The sequence below is a fragment of the Sipha flava genome, unplaced genomic scaffold, assembly GCF_003268045.1.
Source record: "Sipha flava isolate LNK unplaced genomic scaffold, YSA_version1 289_pilon_pilon, whole genome shotgun sequence".
Lineage (NCBI taxonomy): Eukaryota > Metazoa > Arthropoda > Insecta > Hemiptera > Aphididae > Sipha > Sipha flava.
This window is the reverse complement of record NW_020272960.1, coordinates 55,935-83,625: the sequence shown is the minus strand read 5'-3', so window position 1 is coordinate 83,625 and position 27,691 is coordinate 55,935. Positions and strand designations below refer to the sequence as shown.

Genomic DNA, 27,691 nt, shown 5'->3' with positions numbered 1-27,691 from the left:
CTTATAGTATTTTTTTGTAAATCATTTTTTTTATTACTTCAAACAGTTATAAAAATTAAAAATCAAATTATATGCAATACTTTTTATAATTCTATTGTTGACGCATATGTTTATTAAGTCCATCGTTCGACTGTGAATCAATTGTGATTTTTACCTTCTACGTACTATATGCTTTAAATGTGTTTTTAATATATTTATTAATTACACATTTATTTTTATATGTTTTACTAAAAAATATTAGAAGATATCTATTGGATGTTTTCATTGATATTGCGTCTTTAAATCATGTTATATTATTATATATTTGTTTTAAATACATGCGATTTGATTTATATTTCCACATTATATAGGGAGATGTCTGTTGTATGTTTTCATTAAACATTTTCTTTGTTAAGGAATAATGCAGTTACTACTTCGGTACTAATGATTAACTAATAAAAACAAACACAACTATAAACTAAAGAAAACATGGTATGCCATGCATTTTTCAACTCATTCTTTCAATTATATATGTTGAATGTTATATTTTCGGTTTGTATAAATAAATCTTATAGTATCAGTTTTTACACTTGGATGAAAGGAAATGAATATAAATTAAAACTTATGTGATATTATAAGGATAATAGTAAACCCAGTATATTTTAGCATTAATGTAAATTATTTTCTTTGAATGTGTTTTTAAAACTTATTAATTACATTCATTTTTTTTTTTTGATTTACCATAAAATATTAGGGGAGAGCTATGGGATGTTTTCATTGAGAAGGAATGTGATTGACTTTACTGATATTTCTATTATCATAAACAGTTGTAAAATTTAAAAATCGAATTATATGCAACACTTTTTATAATTCTTTTGTTCACATTTGTTAATTAAGTCTATTGTTTGACTATGTTTTAATTGTATCTTTTAATTATGTTAAATAATTATAAATTTGTTTTTTAAATATGTTAAATTCATTCAATTTGATTTATTTTTTAAAATAATATAGGGAGATAGTGTTAGTGCGATAGATGTGTGTCAATGGTTCTATTGATACTATTCAAATCAAACCCAGCTATAAAATAAAGAAATTGTGGTACGGATTACAATTTTTAACACTCTTATTCCATTATGATACAAGTGTTTTTTTTTTAAATATCTTGAACTGTATTGTTTACTTGGCTCATAGTGTTTCGCAGAGTAATTAATTAACAAGTGCTCGAACATGAGTGTAGTACTGTTGCCCTTCGTTCGACTATGATTCATTTGTGTCTTTAAATTATGTTAAATACATTCAATTTGATTAATTTTTCCAAATAATATAGGGAGAGAGCTGTTGAATGTTTTTGTTGCACTTTATTCTTTGGAATGGAATAGAATTCAACGTGTTATTGGTGCTAATGATAATATTCAAATCAAACCCAGCTATAAAATAAAGAAAACTTGGTATGTATTTATACAATATTTAACGCTCAAGTTCCTCTATGATATAAATGTCTTTGTAAAATATCTTAAACTATATATTGTTTATTTTGCTCATAGTGGGTTGCAGATTAATGAATTAACGAATGGTCAAACACCAGTGTAGTAATGTTGTACCCAAGAGCTTGGTTATTATTACACTTTTCTCCTAATATTATAAGAAAAATCTTGGTATAGTTTATTTATTTAAACCGTATCATACTGATATGACTTTATATAATGATAAAAATATTTTCTTTGATTATGTTATGTTTCATATTTGTATACATTATCTTCACATATTTTTTAAGCTTAAAAGCACAAATGTGCTATGATTACAAGAAACTTCCACACTCTGTCTTTCATAAATTATTTATGTTTTTATATATTCATTCTGTATATTTTTTTTAAATATTGTCGATGAGTACTTTTATGTTCTCTGAATGTGAGAAAGGGGTTGGCGACCTCCACGTGGTCTTTCTTGGATGCGTTTTTCACTGAGAATGATTATAGTGTAAAACGTAACAAACGCCAACATTTATGTATACACACCTATTATAGAGTATTCACTTATCGCTCAAATTTTTTTTTTTCAGTTAACATCAAGGAAGGTCTTACTCCATTTTTATAGTTTTTTGTCTACAGACTCGCTTTGTATATATATTCATTATTTATTATTGAAAAAATACTTTTTATGCATTAGGTCTTCTTACTTTGAACCGACTGTACTGTATTTGAAAGTTTTTTTACTTTGATAATTTCATATCTAAAAAAAATGTCAAGTTCTCTAGCGTTTATGATACTTATAAATTGTTGTATCTAAGATACTTTTCATAAAAGTGTCCCTTCGGTAAGTTAAGTTATGGAAGAAGACACATATAATGCTTTTGTAATCATAAATGTATATTTTATTCTGTAATTGAAATATCATAATCTATATGCATATTTATACCACTTTTTAAATTCTATTCCATTCTATTAAATATAGTGATAATTTACATATTTAACTATTGTTGAGAAGACACTTAACTTTGCAACAGTACTATTATTATGTTTGATTATTTTCAATTACACTGCGATTTGCCCTCTGCTATTTCATTTTTTTTATGTACATATAAATGTTTTGTATATTTATTATATTGGTTTTTATACGTTTGACACCATGCATCGATTGTCACTATAGTACCGTAAGTATGGTGCCGTAGTATTTTTAAGAAAACAATTAGGTGGGGGTCTCCTAGATAGCGAACGCCTTTGACGCCGAAGGCGTATCAATTTTCCACCCGTATATTATCAAAAGTTAATAATTATCACAAGTAGTAACCGTGGTAGTATTGCATGATACATTATACCTACATAATAATGTTTTGAATATTATTAATATTAATAATTCATATTATTAATTAAATTGATTAATATATAAATATTAAGCAAATTTCACCCGTAGCAAGGCACACAGAAGCTAGTATTTAAATAATATTATTATTTTTTTATATATTGTAAATTAAAATGTTTCATTACTCTCAGTGCTATTAAAAGTTTAAGAGTCTTTTAATCTAAACTAATTATAATTATATAATGATGTCTACATGTTTATTTGTTATTTGTATTAATAACATTAGTAGTATTGATATTTGATTTTATAATTGACTTTGATAATGAATATAATTAGATTATTCTTAATTTAAATACTTCTGATAGTAGTAAAGCTGTTGACAGAAGAAAGATAAGGGGACTAATTAGTGATTTTAAATTAAATATTAAACTTCAATGAGTATCGGCAATTTTGTGTTCTGTTAATGAGTTTTGATTTTTGGTGATATCCACATAATATTTGGTTATAGACTGGGTAACAGTGACGAATCCAGGATTTTCTTCTTTTTTTTTTGGGAGGGGGAGGAGTTTGAAAAATGAGATAGGTATTTTTTATAACATTACAGTCAGTGATTGATAATGAATTAAAATAATAGTTAGCAATATAATATATTAATTTAAATCTAAGACTACTAATTTCTTGTATGAATAAAAATACAAATTATTGATTTTTAATATTTATTTTTTCTGATTTTGGAGGGGAAGGGGTTAATATGAAACATAATTAAAATTAATAATAATAATAATAAGCTGATTAAAAAATAATAATCTATGTACTTGTGATCTGAACAGTTTCCATAAAACCCAGATAGAAACACGTGATAAATAAGATTTAAAAAAAAATTTATATTTACTCTTAAAATTATTTTGGAATTATAAAGAATAGATACCTCAATTGGTATAGCTCCCATGATTGATGAATAATTAATAGTTTAACACATATTATTGTTTATTATAATGGAATAGTTAATGATTTTGTGATAACTGTATACAAAAAAAAATATAAGGTTGAACAATGATTTAAGTCATTGTGTATAATCGTTTAATTACACATTATGTGAGATGTGAATGAAAAGATAAATAAATCATAAATTGCATTGCAATAATGTTTTCGACAAAAGAAAAATAAAAAATAAAAAATAAAAAAGTTTATGTAATAGTTTATATTGTTCTTCAGTATATACTTGTAACACATTTCTTATGGATAAAATATACTTATTTAAACTGACGTTATATTATGTTATGCAATTTCTTTTGTCCGATCACTTAGAGCTATTTTTATAAGGAATTGAGCTTTTTTAATTTTCCAAAATACGCGATAGTGTAAAATCTCCACACAAAATAAATGATAACTTCTTACTTTTCAATTATTTTAAAAATATTTGTACTTTTTATGGCGCTGTAGAATTTAAAATCTAAATTCTTCTAAATAAAATAAAACATTTTCGTAGAAAATACCAAAATACTAAAATACTGAATATATTCTTCTTGCACATGTACAAATTTAAACTTTTGAACTATCATCCGTTCTTATGTGCATTAAATATTCATATTTATACATGTATAATTATTATTATTGGGTTCTAGATTACCTACCTGTTGTGCCCTAATTGTTTCCTACGAAACATACATTTATGTTGGCCACACTACAAAAGAAATAGAACTTTCACTATTTCAACGGAATCCAGTATAATTGACCATGTCCAGTGCCCATCATCTTCTTTCGTCAGTAAATAATCATTGCATTCTGGACGGCGTGGACTTCAATACAACTGTTCTAAAAGTAAGTAAAAATAAATAAAATAGAAATATAAATAAGACCTTAATCTTATGAAAAAATTACAATCACGTGGTACACTTTAATTTTAATTTAAAACTCTATAATACGTTATTATTTATTTAAAAATAATTAATTTTTTTATATATAGGTACACAATCGAATAAACATTTAATCTTACATGTTCAATATTTTGAATAATTTTTCAAAATAAATTAGTATTGAAAATACATTGTTTATTTATTTATTTTTAATGTTAATAATATTTCGAATTAATTAAAGATATTTTTTTTTCTTACGTAATAATTCATTTTCCACGAAGACATATTTTAGTTACAATTTGAAATAATCGTCAAATTTCAGTGGAAACAATAAGTTACAATATATTTCAACGTATACTATTTAAATAATTTTTAATGGTTACCCTTAAATCTTCCTTTCACCGTTTAATATCAAACACACACATAATGATAATATTGAATGTGAAAGTAGTAGTTAATAGATATCTACTCTTTAAATAATATTATTTTTAATGCTTGATTTTAATAAGATTTTATGTACATCATGCATACAATTTATGATTATATTTTTTAATAAAAATTGAAAACTAATATACAACACAATTTTGAAATCAACACTATTAAATATTAAACCAATGTTAGCAGAAATTTACTATGAAAAATATTCGTCAATTTCAAATCTGTTCAACGAGGTGGCGATCAACTGCACATTCGTCTGTCATCAAGGAATCACCTGTAAATGTAAATGTAAATGTAACTAATGAGATTATCGCAGCCAAATCTTATGATGAGGTGCCAGGACCCACGCCATGGCCAATCATAGGAAATACATGGAGAATGTTACCAGTCATAGGTATTGTAAAATTAAATGATTGGAAAATGTATCTCGACTAAACCTATTTTAATTATTCTCAAGGCCCCTATCAGATATCGGATTTGGCAAACGTTTCATATATTTTATACAAAAAGTACGGGAAAATAGCCAAGATGGGCAATCTTGTTGGTCGACCAGATTTATTATTTGTTTACGATGCTGACGAAATAGAAAAAGTATACCGACAAGAAGGCGACACGCCGTTCAGACCTTCCATGCCGTGTTTGGTAAAATATAAAAGTCAGGTTCGAGGACAATTTTTCGGAAGATTATCAGGTGTAGTTGGAGTGTGAGTGTTAAATTAAACATACAAAAATATGAACCTAGGATATAATATATAATTACATTGCATTCGTTGAATATTTAGACACGGTGAACCGTGGAGAGAATTCAGAACTAAAGTTCAAAAGCCGGTTCTACAACCGCAAACTGTTAAAAAATACATTCAACCAATCGAAGAGGTTTCCGATTACTTTATAAAACGGTAATTAATTGTTAATAAACACAATATTAATGCATACATTTTACAGTTAAAAATAATTCATAATGTAATAGAATGCAGGAAATGAAAAACGAAAATTCTGAAATGCCAGCCGACTTTGATAACGAAATCCATAAATGGGCTTTGGAATGTATCGGTCGTGTAGCATTAGATGCAAGATTAGGTTGTCTGAGACCAGATTTACCTCATGATTCGGAGCCGCAGAAAATAATTGATGCTGCAAAATATGCCCTCCGCAACGTTGCTTTATTGGAACTGAAGTATCCATTTTGGCGATATTTACCATCTACACTATGGACAAAATACGTTTCTAATATGGATTATTTTATCGAGTAAGAAATCCCTTTTATACAATTATAACTACACACAGTGCCGAATCTAGAAAATTTGACTCCCGGGGCTAATAAAAATTCAACACCCTTATGTAAGTGGAAATATGAAGGATGATCATGATTTTTTTGATTTTTCATAAACTTAAAAGCGCCAGAGGCAAGCATACTCACTTGCCTCCCTCTAGATCCGGCACATAGATCTGAAATCTTTTATTAGATAGTAGAATACATATTATATAGTATATAATATAACCGATTATAATTATATTTATAATATTATTGTTTATTATTTGTGTGCAACTGCTATTAAACATAATTTTTATCGAAATATATTAATTATTAAACAGAATTTGTATGAAGTACATCAATGACGCAATGATGAGATTGAAAAATAAATCGCAATTGGTAAATGAAAATGAATTATCATTAGTAGAGAGGATTTTGGCAAATGAATCCGATCCTAAAACTGCCTACGTATTGGCTCTGGATCTTATTTTAGTTGGAATAGATACGGTTTGTAAATGTTTATTAGATTTAATAGGTATGTATTAATATTTTAACTTACGTAAAATAATCAATTATGATAAATGTATACAAAACGGATCATGTGCGCAACTAAAGTCCAAATATCGGGGATGCTGGGATTGCTGAAAATAAAATAAAATGGTATTTAACTGTAATTACTATAGATTATATAGATCTGAAAAAAAAACAGCAGTGTTACATTTGAACTCAGGGGTGCTAAAAACCCTATTGCGCCTATGATAGAGATTCATATAATATTAATGTTATTTATTATTATACACCAAACCGTGGGCGGGTTTAAGGAGGTGGCTAAGTGGGTATTAGCCATTAATTAATTTCACTTGAAAAAAATTGCTCTAATTTTTTTGTTTTTTGGAGGGAGGGTGAGTCTTAGTGTAACTAATTATTTAAAGGGTTTTTAAGAAATTTACTGTATTCCCATAAAAGAGGAATATACCTATAAAGTGTTTAAAAAGTTTGGTAACAGTTATTAGATTTAATGGGACTGATATCTAACGTTTATTGGTCTATTTTTTCAAGTGAAATTGGTATAGGTCATCACAGTCAGAATCTATTTACACAAAATGGGGCAAATATGGGCAACATTTTTTTTTAACAAGATGATAGAATACTCTATTAAGTATTATATTTTGTAATTTTTAAAGCTTGGATAGCCTTGGAAGTGAACTTAAACTATATATCATTTTTGTGATACAAATATATTATTATTATTAATTATTTATGTAAATATTATATGTATAACTCGGTAAAACGTATATATTAAACGTAACGTAACTAACCTATAGCTATTGGTTCCATAATAAATTGAATTCAATGAAAAAATAATATTAGTTACTGGAAAAAACTAAAATTTAAAATAATATTATTCTGTTAGATTTTACACTGCAATACACGGTGAACTTAAATTACGATTGCTGTAACTAAATAAATTTTTACAACACGTGCACAAAACCAGTAAACAATGCAGTATGAACTCCTTTATTGATATATATATATATATATATAATAATTCGATAAGATAAGTAAAATTTGATAAATGCTATTTTTGCTAGCTTTTGATGTCAATTTCCCCACTGTGCGGCGTGAGGCTAGTGTTGGAATGCTATATAGTATTATTATACACAAAAATACAAAATTTTATAATAGATTATTAATCAAAGTATTTATTAATAGATGTCTACTAGATGGCATTATGGCCAGGCACGTAACCAGACATATTTTTATAAGGGGGTCAACATTTTTTGGCTACTTTTTGTAGTTGCGTTTATCAAATGTGAGTTCGATATCCGTATTTTGAATTCCTAGTTTTCAATCTATTAATACACTTACTATTGTCTTATTTCAAATTGTCAAGTGGCGAATATTTATAAAATAAAATCTCAGAATTTGATTTTTGTTATACGATAGTTAATTATATGGAATGGACGCATTTAAACTCCGCCACAAGTACATTTTTTTACTGTTAACTCCGCCAGAAAATAAAACAGGTAAATTGGGTTCATGTAAACTCCGCCACTAAAAAAATTCAGGTAAAATTGAATACATGTAAATTCCGCCAGTGAAGAAAATCTAGTATTAGTATACATTTTTTTTTTTTATTAACTTTTATTGTTTCAACAATTTTTTTGTTTTTACAAGGTTTTTAACAAATAACAAATAAAGTTGAAGTTTACAGTTTTGAATATGTATGTATACAATTTGAAGATTTGTTATGTCACATAACTTATGTGTTATATTCTATGTGTATGTTATGAAATATAGGATATAAATTAAATATAAATATAAAAGCTGTAATTTTTTTTTTTTTTTTTGTAGTAATGAATATTGCGTGTGTGTTTACGTTTGTTCGGATTCAGATGATCTTGATGTTGGTTCTTGAGATAGGAAGATGTTCTGTGGGAGACGAGGTTTCAGTCTGGGGTTTTTTGTTCGTCTTCCGATTTCGTAGTGAGCGACTCCGACTGATTTTAGTTGTTGGTGGAATTTTTTTAATAAGTCTTGGATCCATCTATCCAGGTAGGGAATTCCAGTGTCATTATGGAAAATACTACTGTTTGTTACGCATGGTGATTTAAGGGCTATCTTGAGGAATTTGTTCTGTATTGTCTGAAGTTTTTTCATTTTTGTTTGGGAGACAGCAGTCCATACAGGACATTCGTATGTTATTAACGGTCTTATGATAGATGTATATATTAAAAGTGAACATTTGATCTGTAGTGTAGAGTTATAATTAATTAGGAGGTATAGTAATCTCATCCTAGTGTGGGCTTGGTTTAGTTTCTTGTTTAAATAAAGTATAAAATTAATATGATATATTATTAAAAGTAATACGTAATAAGTAATAATAAATGAATAATATCATACCTCCATTTTATTTCACCTGACGCATATTTTATATTTTGGTTATATTTGTAGTTGTTAAATAAAACCAATAAATTGTCTCGTTGACCAGTAATTAATTTTATATTATTACTAGGGCTAGGATGTTTATGAAATTGCATATTTTTTTTTATTTATCCAATTTATTGTAGATCTGGATACAAATTTGATTTATGTTCTACTGAATAAAATAATGCTATTTTTATTTTGCATATTTTTGTATATTTAGTGATTTTTTATTTTAAATGCATATTTTTGGATTTTAAGAATATAAACGCATATTTCAAAACAATTTAACGTAAAATATAAATAATGTTCCTTATTTTATACTTATTTTTATACTGTGCTTGTCCAGAATATTTATTAGTAGAAACCGGAATTATATGCACAAATAAATGAAAAATATGCTCAAATATGCATTATAAATGTATATTACTTTATCAACTACAAACTTAATAAATTTATAACATAACAAATATAACAAAATTAGGAGTGTTGGACCTTTCAACATCAAATTAAATCAACAAAATATTTAAGTATAAAAAAAAAATATCATTATATGTTTTTTAAACAGTTTAAACAAATAATAAAATAGAAATGTTGAACCTTTCAACATCAAATTAAATCAAAAAATATTTAAATATAAAAAAACTATTATTTTTTGTTTTCATAACAATTAATTACAATATACACTTCCATATTTTTTGGGGTCATGTTGGTTCTTTTTTCAGTTAATGTAATTTTGTAAGTACTAAACGACCGTTCAACGTCCACAGATGTTATAGGTGCATATTTCATACAAGTACTCATCGTGGGTGTAAAATTTGGGGGTAAAAAACTTTCTTTTTTCCCGGATATAACATCTGATATTTGCTTCAATATTTCAAAACCACCATTTTTGTGTATTAAATCAGAAACTTTCTCTTTAATAATTTTTCCATTATTACCGGACACCATTTCCATGTTTAAAATAGTTTCATTAACAATTTTTGTCGCATCAAACAAAGGTAAATTAGATGACTCTAATTTTTTAATACTTTAAACAAGTATAAAAAAATTAGTTTTAGTATATGTATGATCAGTTTTAACAGACTCTAACTTAAACATATCTTCACATTTTTTTATACTGACCACATTTTTTTCTTTCAATTTTTCAATGATAATTATTTTTAGCTGTTCAAAATTATCAGCACAAAAGGTGGCTGCTTCAATCCAAGTACCCCACCTGGTGAGTATAGGTTCTGGTGGTAAGGCTACATTTGGCAAAACATCTTTGTAGACTTCTACACGATGAGGAGCTTTTAAGAACACTTTTTTTAAATTATTTACCAGTGTATTAACATTTGGAAATAATTCTCTCACTTTTTCAGCAATTCTTTGAAGCATATGCGCTAGGCATGTAACATGTATCATGTTGGGGAAAAATACATATAATGTTTTACCTGCCTTTATCATATATGGGGCTGCATCTGATAATAATAGCAAAACTTTTTCGTCATTACCACCACTTGGCCACAAAATCCTTAAGCCATCATTGACAAAACGTGCAATAGTTGAATAATTTGTTTTTTCTAGTTTTTTACTAGCAATTAAAAAGGGATTGAAAGAGTTTTCACTACTTAACGTACCTATTAAAAGATTAGCTATGTAGGTACCATTAATATCTGTTGTTTCATCTACAATTAAAAAATATACGAATCCCCTACTTTTTCTCTTATGTTTTTTATTATTCTATTAACATGGCTCGAGATAAGATTTTCGAAGTAAACTCTCGTCTGGTATATGTTGATTCGTGTATTTTTGCAAGAAATCTTTAAATTGTGGAACTTGAAGTTTAAACCATGGTATGTTGGCAGCTACTAATCTCAAACAGAGATCTTCATTAAAATTATTGATATTAGATTTGTAAACATTTCCCAATAGCATTTTTTTTTTATTATTTAAACTTCGTTTCAAGGAATCAGTATGAAAAGATGTATGAACATGTGTAATTTGAAATTTTTTATTACACGGTACTTGGCGATTGCATATCTGACAATAGACTACGTTTTCATCAGTTGTAAATACAATAGTGTCTCTATTATATGATTCAATCCACTGGTTTATCAAACACTTAATATTTTTTCGTATTTTAGATATTTTTTCAAATTGTTTTTAATTTACGCAAAATAAGAATAAAAACTTCACTAAACCGTAAATGAAACGTGATAATATGTACACCACTACTAGTTACTACACATGATAAAATTGTCAATATTGTCATGCTACTACACTAATACATGAAACGGTAAGACATGGTGAATTTAAATCAGTATATCACTTTTCAAATTTGCAGTGTAATCAATAAATAAATACTAAATTTTTACACAACTTTAAGAAGTAACCTTAAAATTTATTTGTCAGATAATAGTTTATCAACACGGTATTAAACTCGAAAAAATAAAATTCTATACCGTTTTAATAGTAATTGAAAATTTCAATTTCCAAAATATAAACATGAAATAATTTGATTATTTACTATGATTTTAAAAAATATATACATAATATGCACTTATGCAAAAATATGCCCCAATCCTTCAAATATGCCATTATATGCAAAATTAAATTTGATCTATGGAATCAGTTGGTTCGGAATCGTCCACATTTCGAATCCTTGTATAAGTGCATACACTCGATATGAACATGCAAATGCATAAAATTCCGGTCTCTATTTATTAGATAACGATTTAATAATAGAATTTTGTATACACTTCATGCCATGAGTATGTGGCGACGACTAAGTGACATTGATACGATTTTAATCGCCATGTTTCCATGCCGTCGTTAAAAGTACCTATTATCATTTATATTTTTCCGCAGTTATTTTTACTTTTATTTAAAAATGCCGAAATGTAAATCGTTTTGTTCAATTCGTCTTAAAAGTTTTGTAGACGAGTTTGGAAATTATGTTTTTTCTACGGATGGTACGGTTTTGTATTGTAAAATGTGTGCAATTAAAGTTGGATCTGAACGTCGTTTTACCTTCGAACAACACTTGAAGACAGCCAAACATATCCGCACAGCTGATCGACGGAAACAAACTCAGTCACAACTAATTTGCAATGTGGTCGGTAAAAAATCATCATTTTACATGGATATGTGCAGAGCGTTTTAGGAGCCAATATTCCTTTCCTCAAAGTAAATAATAAAATATTTCGTAATTTTTTAACAAAATATACAGATAAAGAAATACCAGAAGAGTCAACTTTACGCAAAAATTATTATCTGATTGTTATGAAGAATCAATTAAAAAAATTAGGAATGATATCATTGGTAAAAAAAATATTTGTTTCTATAGATGAAATAACAGCTTACGAAGGCCGCTACGTAGCAAACGTGATTATTGGTATTCTTTATAAAAATACGCCGGGTAAATTATATTTATTGAAGTCTGAAGAGTTAGATAAAACAAATTACTTCACAATTAGTAAAGTTTTTGATCCATATTTCTTTTATGGCCAGAAGGCATTTGTCACGATGATGTTCATTTATTTGTTACTGATGCCGCCCCATATATATGCGAATAATTGCTGCCAATTCGTTTAAAGCGCTTTATTCAAAAATAGTGCACGTCACCTGTCTTGCATATGCACATCATAGAGTAGCGGAAAAAAATTCGTGGAAAATTCAATAATGTAGATTTGTAGACTTGTGTAAAACGTTAAAAATGTATTTTTGAAAGCACCATCACGTTTAGAGATTTTTAAAACAGAATTCTCTGGTATTCCTCTACCTCCAGTGCCTATAATAACACGTCGGGGAACATGGTTAGAGGCGGAATTTTACAACTCTGATAATTTTACAACTATACAAAATATATTTTTAGAATTTAACTCAGATGACGCGGTTTCAATCGAAAAAAGAATTAGCATTATGGCTGAACCAAATTTAGGCCCAAACTTAACATTCATTTAGTCCAACATTAGATTTTACCAGACAACATAACTAAATTAGAATCATCTGGATTAACTTTGTTTGAATCAATTAATGTTGTCAATTATACTAGAGAAACCCTCAAAATGGTTAATGGAAAAGTGGGAAAAGAAATTTACGACAAATTTCAGAATGTAATGGAAAAAAATAAAGAATTTAAAACTTTGGTACAAATTTTGAAAATGCATTCCAGTGAATTTGATACTATGGAAGGAATAGAAAAAGATTTGAAGGTTGAGGATCTTGCATTCTTCAAATATGCTCCAATAACATCAGTTGATGTAGAATGAAGTTTTTCATGCTACAAAAATTTACTTCCCGATAACAGACGCAGTTACAAATTTGAGAAAATTAAAAACATTTTAATTTTACCATATTAATTAGCACAGTGTAACGCTAATAATGTAATAATTAATAAATAATAAATAATATTGTAAATTATTGTAAATAAAACGCTATGTAAATTTATGAGAAGGCACGTGGCAATATGAGCACTGAGCAGGTAAACAAAAAAAAAACTGGAGGAGTTTACCCTAGACCTTTTACTATCTTTTTATCTTAACCGACATTCTAGCGGAGTTTACATTACAGTTTACATTACATTTACAGTATCGCCCATATGGAATATACATTCAGAATTTAGCCGGTTTGGGATAACTAAACACCATAATATTTAAAAATCAAAATGAAGGGGGCCAGTTCGGGGCCACTGAATTTTCTTAGGGAGCCAGGCCCTCTAAGGCCCCCCCTTGACAACGTGCCTGATATAGCTAAGAATTATGAACTAAAGATAAAATCTGCTTACTACAAAAATACCTTTATTTTTGAAATTGTCAGCGAGCATGAAAATTTAATCACTCGCCTGTACTGGTTGTACTCAAAATAATAAATTACGCACTAAATTAATGTTTAGAGATAAAATTTTAGACTTTAAATTTATAATATTTAGAAAAATAATTTTGATATAAGTTGATACTCAAATTATATGAAAAATATTTTAAGTAAGTGTTCGAGTTGTATTTTCATCTGACAATGATCGTAGAACTGTAGAACATACACATTTCCTGCTAGTTGTCATTAATTATAAAAACGTATTCGACAATGTTCAATAATATACTTCAATTCCCAAGGGTTTCGAATTCGTAAGATATCCAGCAATCACTTGATTGCAATATTTATTAGTTAGTACCGATTCTTAACTAAGTGACACTAATGTCACCGGCTCTGTTATTATTAATATTTATTATTATTATTAATAATAACTTATTAGATATTAGAAAATGTCTAAACCAATTGACTCAATATAAATGCTTGTCATGCAATATTATTTATTTAGATTTCAATGGCCGTATGCTCAATGCTTTATCAAATAGCTACAAGACCAGAAGAACAAGAAAAAATTCATCAAGAAATGTTAAACATTTTACCTAATAAAGATGATAAACTTGACGCAAGTAAACTGGAAAAAATGGTTTATTTAAAAGCATTTATCAAAGAAGTACTGAGGTAAGGTTGTATAACTGGAAATTTCCGTATTCAGTGAATTAATATATTTTAGAATGTATTCAACTGTGATTGGTAATGGAAGAACACTACAAAAAGATATGGTGATTTGTGGATATAGAATACCAAAAGGAGTAAGTTTATAATCAAAATTCCAAATAAAAATAGCAATTATTATTAAAATAATAAAATAAAAAATGTTATAAAAATAATGAAATAAAAATAATAATTGTAACACAGTTCGACACAGGTTACCTACCTACTTAATTATACTGTATTATCATAGAATATTATGAATTTAATAACCTGAAATTACTTATATGATATCTTTTCAGACTAAAATTAAAAAAAATAATAATAAATTAATTAATATACAATTTATTACAATTGTATATCAAAATAAACTACATGCATGACTTTAATTATTTTCATTTTTTTCAATGCTTGAAAACTTGCGTAATTTTAGAGGATGAATTTTTTCTAACATAATTTCAGTTGTAACATTAAAAAAACCTTCTATATCTTTCGTACATTTTAAATCATATTTGTACAGGATGATAATACCTATATTGATATCATTTTGTGTTCGTTACGTTTTAATTTTAGGACACTTTAATAAAATAAATTTTGGTGTTATTTTTTTTCATATAGATTCAATTAGTATTTCCAACAATTGTAACGGGCAATATGAAAGAATACGTAACAGATCATAAGCATTTCAAACCAGAGAGGTGGATGAAACAATCATCAGATTACATGCATCCATTTGCTTCATTGCCTTACGGACATGGGCCAAGGATGTGTTTAGGAAGAAGATTTGCTGACTTAGAGATGCAAGTGTTCTTAGCTAAGGTACATATGTCATTAATATCTTTGTACATAAGATTTTTTCTGGGTTTTTAATTAAAAAATGATTAGAAAATGAATAATAATAATTACTAATAAATATCAATATACACACATACATATTTAATACTTGATGTATAAAAATAAACAGTGATCATAATTGGTATAGTTCTTAATAAATTATTGAATTATTTTTAAACTTAACCTAAACCAAGATTATAAAATCAAGTAGAAAACTTTTTAATTTTTATAATTAATTTAAGTAATTCGATTTGTCATAAATGTATGAGTTATTTAAATATATCATTATGTTTGTTATAGTTAATACGATCGTACAAATTGGAATTTTTACACAAACCGTTGGAGTACAAAGTAACATTCATGTATGCGCCAGATGGAGAATTAAAGTTCAAAATGACTGAAAGACCAACGTGATAGTAGAATAAAAAAAAGGGGAAAAAATATTATATGCATTTAAAGATAAATCTTATTATATATTTTAATTGTTATGTATTATTTTTATAAATATATTATCTCGATTTTATCGTCTGGTATTTATGATATTTTTTTATAATTGTTAAATTAGATAATCAATTAATATCTATAATATATGAGTTAAATACAAATTGTTCTTTATAACTACTTTTGATTCATCAATCATTATACTCGGAATCTACAAAATCAAAATATTTTTTTTTTAATTATTCTTTTAGAATGATTTTATTCTTGAATTTATATTCCTACAACTAAGAAACAATTGATGAATCAGTCATTTCGAAAAGGGCTATATCTCCAAAAAATTTAATTTGTCAGTAAGCGTAAAAAACTGTTTTTAGAAATCAAAATTATATTTAGATAAAAATTGAAAAAGGGTTGAATTATTTAATTCCCTTGTAAAAAACCAACTATGATATGGCTGTCTCGCAGGAAATATACATTATTATTACTAACACATAAAACTAGTTTTGAAAATGTGTAGAGAAATGGTCTTTTCGAAATTACCTATTCAATTAATCACAAAACAATTTTGTAAAGTAATATATAACTGATTGTTCAAAACATCTAATTAATATTATTTTTTTTAAGTTTTTTATCTTATTTTCATTGTATTTTGAATTATTGATCTCAATCACAATCACTGAAAATATTTTTTTAGAAAATTTTCTGATTATCTAATTTTGAATAGTAAATATATGATCTAAACTTAAGCATTTTATATATCAAAGGTTAGGTAATGGATAGGCTATTATGTTTTTTGTTTTTATAATTTAGCTAAATATATTTTCATTTATGGTGAAAGACCCATTTATAAATATGAATATATTGTGTATAAGTGATCAGTGATCACTTTTAAAGAAAAAATTATAACATACATAATATACAAATAATAATAAAATACAAATATACATAATCACACGTCATATTGTAAGTAAATAGAAAGTCATATTTAAAGAACTGTGGCGATTATACATGAACAACATACAAATATATAATACATATATAGGTACGTACACTTGAAAATTATAACTTTTATTTATTATTATTTATAATCGCTACAAAGTATTATGTTTATTATGAAATTTGAACATTTTTTCTTAACGATTTTTTAATCACTTGAAAATTATTTATTTATTATTATTTATAATAGCTACAAAGTATTATAATTATTATGAAATTTAAACATTTTCTCATAACGATTTTTTAATCCTTTGAAATATTATTTAATTTAAATTGTTTGGTTACTTTTGGTAAATTTTGTTTCTTTTTCGTATACAATAACCGGTGATTTTCATAATTGCTTAAGAATGCATACACATATTTTGTTCTAAATAATTAAATAATTAAACATTATTTTTCCGCTATAATTTGAGTGTTTGATTAATCGACCGCTTGATCTACTTAGATTTGACTGATTTAATGTAAATTTTAACAAAATCTGAATATAATGGGTGTTTTTTTTCATACCATGTTGAAATTTATTTTGTTTTGAACTGTTGAGATCTCGAATTATTTTATTGACTATGTGAGTTTGGTAAAACTCTCAGAGAACATTTTTGAATGTTTTATTTTTTCTTAAGCATGTTTCTATAACTATATACATAGCTTATATATACATACATATTTACACATATAACTTTTCAGTTTGTACTCCATTAAATTTTTTTCTCTTATAACATTTCGGTTATGCAATTGTCTGAAAAAAATATAATGTACCTAGTAGGAAAAATGTATTGACATCATATTATTAGGTATTAAATCAACGATGTTTGAAATTTTTTTCTTCAATTAAAAACCTTATGGATTATATATGCAGATATTTGCTTATTGATACACATTAATGAAAAATATAAAACTCTGTAACAGGACCGTATTTATGCCTAGGCTCGTGAGGCCCGGGCCTAGGGCGGCAAATTTTATAAGAAATAAAAAAAAAATCATATAAATACTTAATGCATTTATGTAACTGCGTAAATTAATATTATATAATATTTAATAGTAATATAAATAATATTTAATATTATAGTATAGATATCTGTGTATAAAATACACTGAAAATGTCAACAACACGAAATCAATTTTATCGTAATGTGAACTATAAAGATAAGATACCTACCTATGTATATAATGTAAGTTATTCCTAAAAGTAATTATGATACTAATATAATATATATAGAAGTTGACTAGAGATATTGTGTATCCACATCGCATACGACGAATTAGAATTGATAATTATTTGTTTTGTTTATAATGACTATTGACCTAATTTCTTTAAAATTAAATAAATTTATTAGAAATTATTACAAGATTTTTTTTTTTCTTGGGGTAGGGGCGGCATATTTAAAAAGGACCTAGAACGGCACTTGTTCTAAATCCAGCTCTGCTCCGGAATAAATATCACTTGAACATTTTCCAATTAATAGCTATAATTTTGAATAATTAATACGATTTACTCTTTAGCCATTTATTATACATATACAACTTTACAAGAAGGCTGTGATTTTGATATTTTTAATCTGTAGAATAGACCCTGCTTGTGCTGCAGGATCTATTCTTAAGATTTTTGTCAACAGCTTGAATATTTTACAAACTTTTTTTACTCATTTTTGCAATATATATTTAAATGAAATAGGCACGTATTATGCTTATGGTATACCTTCATATCTGTTAAAAATGATTTTTATTGTAAGTTTTGATTTATATTTGCATCTAAATGAACCTGTATAATAATTATAAATAATAAATATATTTAAGTATAACACTTTTAATATAAGCGTTGAATAAGTATTTATGATTTATTTTACTTTTTCATAGTATTAATAGTTTAAAACGAAAATTAAATGAAAAACAAATAATAGTAATAATATAATATTGTATATGTAATATTACACAAAAAAAAATTATTTTTCTAAGTATAGTTATTTATTAAAACTTTCTATTTTTTGGCACTAAATGGTTTTTCTTCTTCAAAGTATTTAATGTTATTAGCTTCTTCAATTATGCCTTTAAATTAGCGTTGTTCTTTTGCTTTAATGGTATCTTTTACCTGCCTTTCAGTTTTATTTCGCCATAATTGTTGATTTGATGATTTAATGATCGAATATAGGTACATAGTTTTTCAACAGTGTAAAACTAATTATCAACAACACAATTAGCGCTCAACAGCGTCTTAGAATATACTTCGCTGTGATTGATTCATATCATTTAAAATTCAAATCACTAGATATTTGAAAACTTAGTTTTAAATTTTTGTTATAAAAGATATTGATACAAAAAATAGAAAATTCCTATTCCTAAAGCAACTGCGTTTATAATTGTAATCCCCTAAACTTCTAATTACCGAAGAAAAAGTTAATAAGTAGTAAAAAAGTTACTAATTACTTTAATTACTAAATAATTAAAATAGTATAGAATTTCGGAAGATTTAAAAATTAAAGATTTACTTTTTATTAACATCATGGTTTTTTTTTATGTTAGTAGAACATTTAAATATATTGATTTTAGTATTATGATGTTTTTAATGCATTTCATGTAAACGTTTTACGTATTTTTAGGGAATATTTAGAGATTTATTTGGTCATGAAGTCCTTAGCATTCATAAAAAGATATATAGTTAAAGTTTTCGTGTGGTACATATTTTATTTACTGCAAAAATATTATGTATCTGTAAAAAATAAGTGGATAATTTAGTAAAATATTGAACAAAGATTGGTTAAAATGTACCAAACTGTACATAAGATTTCTGTGCATAAATAATTTTTATCAAAAAATAGTTCCACATTACGTATCTTAAATATTATGAAATTATAATCTACGACTCTACGTTCGTCTGGACGAATTGTCAAATTCGCTGGGCATAGCAGAAACAATCGTGAAATTATAGGTGTTTTCTACAGCAATATCTTCCTTTCACTGCAAATTTCGTTTTTTTTTTTAACCGGATACCGGACAGGTTTATCTGACATATATATATACATCAGTGCATGACAGTGCATGCATGTATGTCTGTGTATAAATAATGAAATAAACATTAAGTTAATCCATGCCACATCAAATTTACGAAAGAGAAAACCCTACCTATACTACACAATAACTGTACCTGTAGTATCGTGTTTGAATTTAGGTGTGCTTAGTGTTCGTTGCGCAGTTGGTTGAAACTATGACCACTTCGTTAAACTTCAGTTGCGAACCGTCGTCTAGTGCCTCTTTTATTCTTTCGATGTAACATTTTTACCTACGATACTAATTATAATAAAGTTAATTTCAATTAACATGTGATTTTTGTTAACTTTGTTCTCGTACGTTTTGTGTTGATTTCAACGCTTTGAAGGGAGTTTTACAAAAATAATATAGGTAACTCTATATTTCTTAAATATAATTGAAATATATTATATATTGAAATATATTAACAATAAGAAATAATATCATAAGTTATTTGTATACTAAATATTAGTTGTTGAGTGTTAACGAGCTGAACTTAAATAATAATGGTATAATTTTCTTTAAAATTAACAAGTAAGTCTATGATATGTAAATAATAAATTATATAAAGACTTAAGTTTGCAATCATTATACGATTTATTTTTATCTATATATTATAGGATATAATAATAATTCATTTTGGGATAATTTATTATAATTTAATAAAATAAAATAATATTTTTATAGCAAGTTCTTATTATGTATGTAAAAAACTTTGTGTTGCATGTACATTTTTTGACTATTGTATTTCAATTTTATCATCTACTTACATATAATAGAATACCTATTTAAAAATATGTGTACTATACAGTATATAATAAATTAACAAATAATGATTTAAATTAGAAATGTTTAAACCATTGACTCTTCTAGGCCATGAATTAAAATTGTTTTAAGTTTATGTAACAAATTATTTATATTAATGTTATAAACTTTTGAATGATTGAGTATTTAAAAGTTTAAAAAATAATAATAATATTATAATTATAATAATTATTATTATAATATTATATTATAATTATGATAATACTATTTAAATAAACATTGTAAACGTATTGATAATTAAAATATATTTAAAAAGTGGTTGTTTTATAACCTATTTAACATGAACATTGGTTTACTAATAATATGATAAATTTATATATAAATATATATATCTTAACAATTTGATCGTTTTAAAATAATCAACCCACATTATTTACGTGTGAATATAATGTAAAATGTATCAATTTTGATCAGTAAATTACACGTGAAAATAAACTAAAATCTAGGAGAAATAAGGTTTCTAATAAAAATGTGTTACGAAACATAGTATATCTAACATCCGTGAACAGATCTTTACAATAGGCTATCATTATCTATGTAGGATACCTGTAGGAGAAATATCACATTGATGACGTTTGTCGTCCTTTGATATACTCCATAACAATGAACGCATCATTACTGCGGGGTACTAATATTTATAAAAAAAATATTGATTCACGGTGAGCTATTTATGATTATTTTTTTTTTCTACAGGTCATTGACACTTGACAATGTCTTTTTTATTCAAACGTTTTTGGAATATAAGAGTTATAACTTGCCGTGCTAAATCTACTGTGTTTACAAGTAAATCACAAGATGATGTAGATTTTGTTAAGGAATATTCGGAACTTCCTGGTCCTAAAGCATTACCATTATTTGGAAATAGTTGGAGATTTATGGCAATTATCGGTAAGTTTAACATCAATGATGTTAAAATATAATAGTTTTGTATAGAATTCTTAAATAATTGTTTTTTTTAAATCTTTGTACGACTATTGATACCAACTACTACGTATACTAAAATTATTTTTCAATGACATTTTATATAGGCTTAAAATCATAAAAGTAAAATAAAAAAAGGTAAACCTATTCATATATATTGACATCTGTAAACAATAATATAATTTAATTAATAATAACATATTTATTAATTGATCAAAACAAAAATGACCACTGAAAGAGCAAAATACCTAAGCACTTAAGGTTGATTCACACATATCAGTCACGAGACGGTTCAGTTCGAGAAATCGGGTCAGTCTCAGTCGGAGAAAATATCGCTTCGCTAAATTTAGATCGCGTTATCTACACTCATCAGTTTTCTATCCGAATTCGATCCGTCAGTATACCTCAGTCACAGATCCGAGAAATTTTAAATTCTCTCCAACGATGTTTTTTGTTTTGATGGCAAAAGTACAAGCAAAATATGGACGACGAACATTTGATCGAACATGTTCGACAGTATGAAGTACTGTATGACTTGTCCAATCCAAAATATATGGATACCTCATATAAAAACCAAATTTGGGAAAAAATTGCAGAACAATTGAAAACAGACGGTAAAATATATTTTAAAATATCTATGTATACATAAAATATATTCCAGTGCAGCGTGAAAATAAAATACAACCATGTGTTTTTACATCATATTATATATTATCGTTAGCTCAGATTAGAAAACAGTTTATATTATAATACATAATGTATAATAATAATATATAATAATACATTAATATATTTGTTATTAAAATATAATTAATATAAAAGTAGTAGACAGTAAAAAAAAACTTATATTTATATTTTACAAGATAATCATTCTTTCTAAAGTAATTAAAATCCATATAGTTAATTCTAAATTATCCCATCTTGCCACGAAACAGATCCAAACTCTGAATTGAAATAATCCTTAAATTTTTCTCTTACATGAAATGCATCCTTTGTAGCATTACCACCTTGCATAGGTAAGTTTTCCAGTACTTTATCATTTGGTCCATCAATGTTACTTTCATTCCTTTCGTAACTGTAGGTGTTAGTATCATATTTTTTAATAAAATTATGCAATATACAGGTGGCATGTATTATGTTATCTATATTTTTTGGGATTGCTTGAATCCTCCTATTGTAAATTCTAAATTTCTGAGATAATATTCCAAATGTATTTTCAACCACTCTCCTAGCACGGCTTAAACGGTAATTAAAAATACGTTTAGAAACATCCAAATATTGTCGTGGGTATGGTCGCATTAAATATGTTTTTAAGGGGAATGTTTCGTCCCCTACAATTACGTATGGAACTTCAGTAGATGTGTTAGGTAACTTTGCACTTTGTGGTATTTGTAGTTTGTCTCGCTCAAGAGCTTTACCTAAATTACAATGTGTGAAAATTTCACCATCGCTACTTTTGTCGTATGTGCCAACATCGACAGCAATAAAATTGTACTTAGCATCAACGAGGGCCATCAAGACGACTGAGAACATCTTCTTATAATTAAAGTACATCGACCCACTATTTGGAGGAGCTTGAATGTTAATATGTTTGCCATCCAACGCACCTACGCAATTCGGGAAGTTCCAAATTGTATTGTAGTCATTAGCAATAGATTTCCACATATCTTCTGTAGGATTTGGCATCATTTCAGCCAACAAAACATCACATATAATCCTACAAGTATCGTTTACAATTTGTTGTACTGTGCTATGTCCCAAACGGTAACTGAAAGATATTGTATGTAAAGAATCTCCCGTCGCTAAATACCTAAAAATATAAAAAAATAGATTGTACATTTCTTTAAATATTTTTTTATTATTATTATTTTAAACTATCATTATAAGCATTTTGTAAAAATTAGTATATCTCAGTCAATTATTTTAATAATTTAAAATCATATACATTTTTTAATTTTTTAATATAATATATTATTGTTATTATGGTAAAAAGTTCAATTAGTTATGTGTCTTTTTAGTTTCAGCACGTAAAGCCAGATGGAATAATATCCGTGACACTTACAGAAGTCTTTGAAAAAAAAAAAAAAAAAAAAGTGGACAAAGTGCTAAAAAAATGAAAAATTATAAATTTGCAGATCAACTCAGTTTCATGAACAAATATTTTGAGGAAAGAAAATCTAAAACAAATATTGAATTTGAAAATGACCAAGAAAAGTAAAAAAATATGCAGCTAGATTCAGAGGAACAACTACCTGAAGAAGATTTACAAAGTCAGCCATCTCTCACCTCGGTACAAACCAATGAAAATCTAATAAGAACCTCAAAACACAAATTTGTAAAGTGTTCAGTTTCTCAGCCAACTGCTGCTTCAAAATTGATGGACTATTTAATAAATAAAAAAAAAAAAAGAAAACCAAACTTCCAAAGATTTGCAACATCCAGTTGATGCGTTTTTATTTGGTATAGCTCCAACTTTAAAAACCCTTTCTTCTTACAATTTACACTTAACAAAGTCAGAAATTTTTGCTGTTGTTCAAAAATATAAACTACAACAAATATTTAGTCAAAGTTCATCTTCTACATCATCAATGCCATCAACCACTCCATTACCATCACCCTGTGAAGAATTCAATGAACAATTCCAATAGATCAAAATACCTCATCACCATCATTCCAGAACGTGCAAAATTTTTATCAAAATTATCAATCTGATTAGTAGTAATAAAATGATTTACCATTGTTATTATATTAAGTTTATTTGAAAAATTAAAATAGTACCTACCTACCTATACAGTAAATTTTAATATAAATTAATTTATAATTTTTATTTTTATTATTAAGTAATTTTTAACTCACCTTAAGCAAACTGCTAAATGTTCTTTTGGTGTTATAGCTTTTCTTCAATGCGTATCTTTCTTTAAATATACATAGACTTTATCAAGTAATGTGTTAAATCAATATTCAGACATTCTAAAATATTGATAAAATTTAGTTTCATCTTCAATCAATTCTTTGTATAATGTCAAGAACTCTCCTTCACTTTCTCTTTTTTGCCATGCCTCATGCACCCATTTTCGTTTCTTCGGATTTAATAACTCAGTTTCCTCATCCAAAATTATTGCAACTATACACAGTTCTTCGTCAGTAAAATTTGCCATATTGACGTAGTTAATACACAGTATTATTTAATTATTATTATTAAAATAAATAAATAATCAAAAAATATTATAAGTAATGTGTATAAAATATACGTGGTATCAGACTCAACACAACTGACCCGATATCTCGGAACTGACCGATCTCGGTGACTGATATGTGTGAAACATACATGACTGATAAGTCAAAATCGTTGGTAACTTAACTGTCTCTGATCGAAGACGTCACTGTCACGTGACTGATATGTGTGAATCGACCTTAATAGCACTTGGTTTCTAATCTCTATCATAAGTTCTATAATGGTGCCGCCAATGAAATTAAAAATAGTTTTTAATTTCTTCAACCAGCCAATACCATCAGTCTTATAGTTAGAAATCCATAAACTATTAGTTATTTGTATTTGTTGTTCTAATTTTGTACGTTTGTATAAACATAGGTGATTACAAAGTTGCTGAAATTGATAAACTTTCACTGAGGTTATGGAAAAACTATGGAGATATTGTGAAAATCGAAAAAATACTTGGAAGACCAGATATGGTATTTCTGTATAATGCAGATGAGATTGAAAAAGTATTCAGAAACGAAGAGCTCATGCCACACCGACCATCTATGCCATCATTAAATTATTACAAGCACGTGTTAAGAAAAGATTTTTTCGGTGAACTAGCCGGTGTTATAGCTGTGTATGTTTATGCATTATTTTATAATATTATAAAATTATGATCTTGAAAAAATGTATTACCCATGTTATATATATATATATATATATATATATATATATATAAATTAGATACATAACTGTGTGTACCTATGTAAAATATTGATGACTAGTTTTAGGTCACGTACCTATCTGTTTAGGTGAAAGTAGTACTTCAATCACTGGACCGAAAAACTATGTACCAATCACTTATATACCTACTATAATGATTTATCGAAGGAGTATTAAATTTTGAATTTCACTAATGGTTTTTTACCTTTTAGACATGGTCAAAAATGGTATGAATTCAGAACTAAAGTACAACAACCTATGCTGCAGCCAAGGACAGCAAAGTTTTATATTGGAACTATTGAAGATACAGCAATATCTTTTGTCAACAGGTTAGCGAATTATTATTATATTTTCTATTAATGGGCATTGAAATTAAACTATTTATATAAATTAATTGTATATATCAAACATTATAATAGAAAAATCATGATGTATGATATGATAGAGTTTAAATTCACCAACATTTTTTCAAACTTAAAATGTATTATAACAACAGTATTAATTAAATGGCTTATGAATTTTTTTTTATATAATTTATTTATATTAAAGTATTAGTTATTATTAATTATTTTAAGTATTGTAACAAAAATTTTTTTTGTAGAATAAAAAAGATAAAAGATAAAAATCAAGAAGTTCCAGATGATTTTTTAAATGAAATTCATAAATGGTCACTTGAATGTAAGTAGATATTTAAAATGATTTTCTATAAAAATATTAATATTGTTATATTTTTAGCTATAGCCAGAGTAGCTTTAGATCAAAAGCTTGGATGTCTGGAAGATGAACACACAGTAGATTCAGATACACAAAATTTAATTGATGCTATAAACATATTTTTCGCTAATGTTCCCGAGTTGGAGTTAAAAATACCATTTTGGAAACTATTTAGTACACCAACTTGGAGAAAGTATATAAAAGCATTGGATACTATAACCAAGTAAGAATTTACTTGAACCGAAATTTATACTGCCAAATCTACAATACTCATGGAGTGATTTGTATCATTTATCAAACAATTTGTTTTATCTATCTAATTATGATTAATATTATATTCCAATAAGTGCCTGTAATATAAATTATTTTTTTGGTATCACGAATTTAAAATTATATTTATCTATTGTTAATATTTGATATTTTATTGTATTTAATAGTGTGACATCCAAACATATAAATCAATCATTGGAACAACTATTATCTCAAAAATCATTTCGATCTAACAATCAATCATCTTTATTGCAAAGAGTTCTGAATTTAGACCCATCAAATCCAAAATTAGCACAGATACTTTCATTAGACATGTTTATTGTTGGAATAGATACGGTAAAATATATAAAAATGTATCATTTACGTATTTATGTACCCCTAGAGCAGTAGTGGCCAAACTACGGCCCGCCATCATTCAATATCTGGCCCGCGAAAGTATTCTACGTTACAACACTTATTTGCGTAACTGTAATATTTTACATTTACATAAAAAAAAAATTGAAAATACATTTTTTTATGGCCCGAGGTAAAAAAAAGTTTGGCCACCATTACCCTAGAGTAATATTTTTTTAACTCGAACAAAGTTATATATCCTGAAAAATAATTTTCCGAAAGCATTGATACACATTCGGAATAATTAAAATATCGAATAAACAATTTATAAGCTAATAATAAAAGACCGAATTTATATTCTCTAAAAATATCTTAAATATGATGCTAATATTCCTTTAAAAACCTTTAAATATTCTTATTATATTCTCTTAAAAATATTTAAAAATATTCGAAATTATTCAAAAATTATCAACAAACATCAATATATGGTTTAATACGAATTTTTAAAAAATATTTTTTTTTACAGAATTTTTTTAATCATGAGGTATATACGTAGTTACGTATTATAATAGAATACTATTGTACTTCAGTAAGAGTAGGAATTCAGTAAAAATATTACAGTATAGTCTATAGCAACGTTTTCAAACAAGTGAGCTA

General features: G+C 26.4%; 3 protein-coding genes across 4 annotated transcripts; 2 read left to right on the top strand and 1 right to left on the bottom strand.

The window, feature by feature from the left end:
- Positions 1 to 965: 965 nt before the first annotated feature.
- On the top strand, positions 966 to 16,058 carry LOC112685751 (probable cytochrome P450 301a1, mitochondrial). 2 transcript variants are annotated; one of them, XM_025557720.1, is made up of 11 exons: positions 966 to 1,427; positions 4,404 to 4,599; positions 5,259 to 5,466; positions 5,530 to 5,776; positions 5,855 to 5,971; positions 6,043 to 6,321; positions 6,669 to 6,834; positions 14,555 to 14,724; positions 14,777 to 14,855; positions 15,373 to 15,573; positions 15,889 to 16,058. In XM_025557720.1, exons 2-11 carry the CDS (start codon positions 4,516 to 4,518, stop codon positions 16,000 to 16,002), a joined length of 1,665 nt encoding a protein of 554 aa, XP_025413505.1. In that variant the 5' UTR covers positions 966 to 1,427; positions 4,404 to 4,515; the 3' UTR covers positions 16,003 to 16,058. The 2 variants fall into 2 exon arrangements, with proteins under 2 accessions (XP_025413505.1, XP_025413504.1); XM_025557719.1 differs by having other exon boundaries at positions 5,256 to 5,466.
- A 4,097-nt stretch (positions 16,059 to 20,155) lies between these two features.
- LOC112685749 (probable cytochrome P450 49a1) lies at positions 20,156 to 27,230 on the top strand. The gene is made up of 7 exons (XM_025557717.1): positions 20,156 to 20,418; positions 21,565 to 21,759; positions 25,385 to 25,631; positions 25,930 to 26,046; positions 26,319 to 26,395; positions 26,453 to 26,654; positions 26,869 to 27,230. Exons 2-7 carry the CDS (start codon positions 21,582 to 21,584, stop codon positions 27,089 to 27,091), a joined length of 1,044 nt encoding a protein of 347 aa, XP_025413502.1. The 5' UTR covers positions 20,156 to 20,418; positions 21,565 to 21,581; the 3' UTR covers positions 27,092 to 27,230.
- LOC112685750 (protein ALP1-like) lies at positions 22,667 to 24,732 on the bottom strand. The gene is made up of 2 exons (XM_025557718.1): positions 24,649 to 24,732; positions 22,667 to 23,602 (listed from the first exon to the last, which is right to left on the bottom strand). Exon 2 carries the CDS (start codon positions 23,479 to 23,481, stop codon positions 22,699 to 22,701), a length of 783 nt encoding a protein of 260 aa, XP_025413503.1. The 5' UTR covers positions 23,482 to 23,602; positions 24,649 to 24,732; the 3' UTR covers positions 22,667 to 22,698.
- Positions 27,231 to 27,691: the final 461 nt, after the last annotated feature.

Excerpts from the sequence above, each read along its gene's own strand:
- LOC112685751 (XM_025557719.1), top strand. The coding sequence starts at position 4,516 with ATGTCCAGTGCCCATCATCTTCTTTCGTCAGTAAATAATCATTGCATT. Across the intron at positions 6,322-6,668 it reads AATATGGATTATTTTATCGA|AATTTGTATGAAGTACATCA; the intron begins GTAAGAAATCCC and ends ATTATTAAACAG. Across the intron at positions 15,574-15,888 it reads TGCAAGTGTTCTTAGCTAAG|TTAATACGATCGTACAAATT; the intron begins GTACATATGTCA and ends TGTTTGTTATAG.
- LOC112685749 (XM_025557717.1), top strand. The coding sequence starts at position 21,582 with ATGTCTTTTTTATTCAAACGTTTTTGGAATATAAGAGTTATAACTTGC. Across the intron at positions 25,632-25,929 it reads CTAGCCGGTGTTATAGCTGT|ACATGGTCAAAAATGGTATG; the intron begins GTATGTTTATGC and ends TTTACCTTTTAG. Across the intron at positions 26,396-26,452 it reads TCATAAATGGTCACTTGAAT|CTATAGCCAGAGTAGCTTTA; the intron begins GTAAGTAGATAT and ends TTATATTTTTAG.
- LOC112685750 (XM_025557718.1), bottom strand. The coding sequence starts at position 23,481 with ATGATGCCAAATCCTACAGAAGATATGTGGAAATCTATTGCTAATGAC.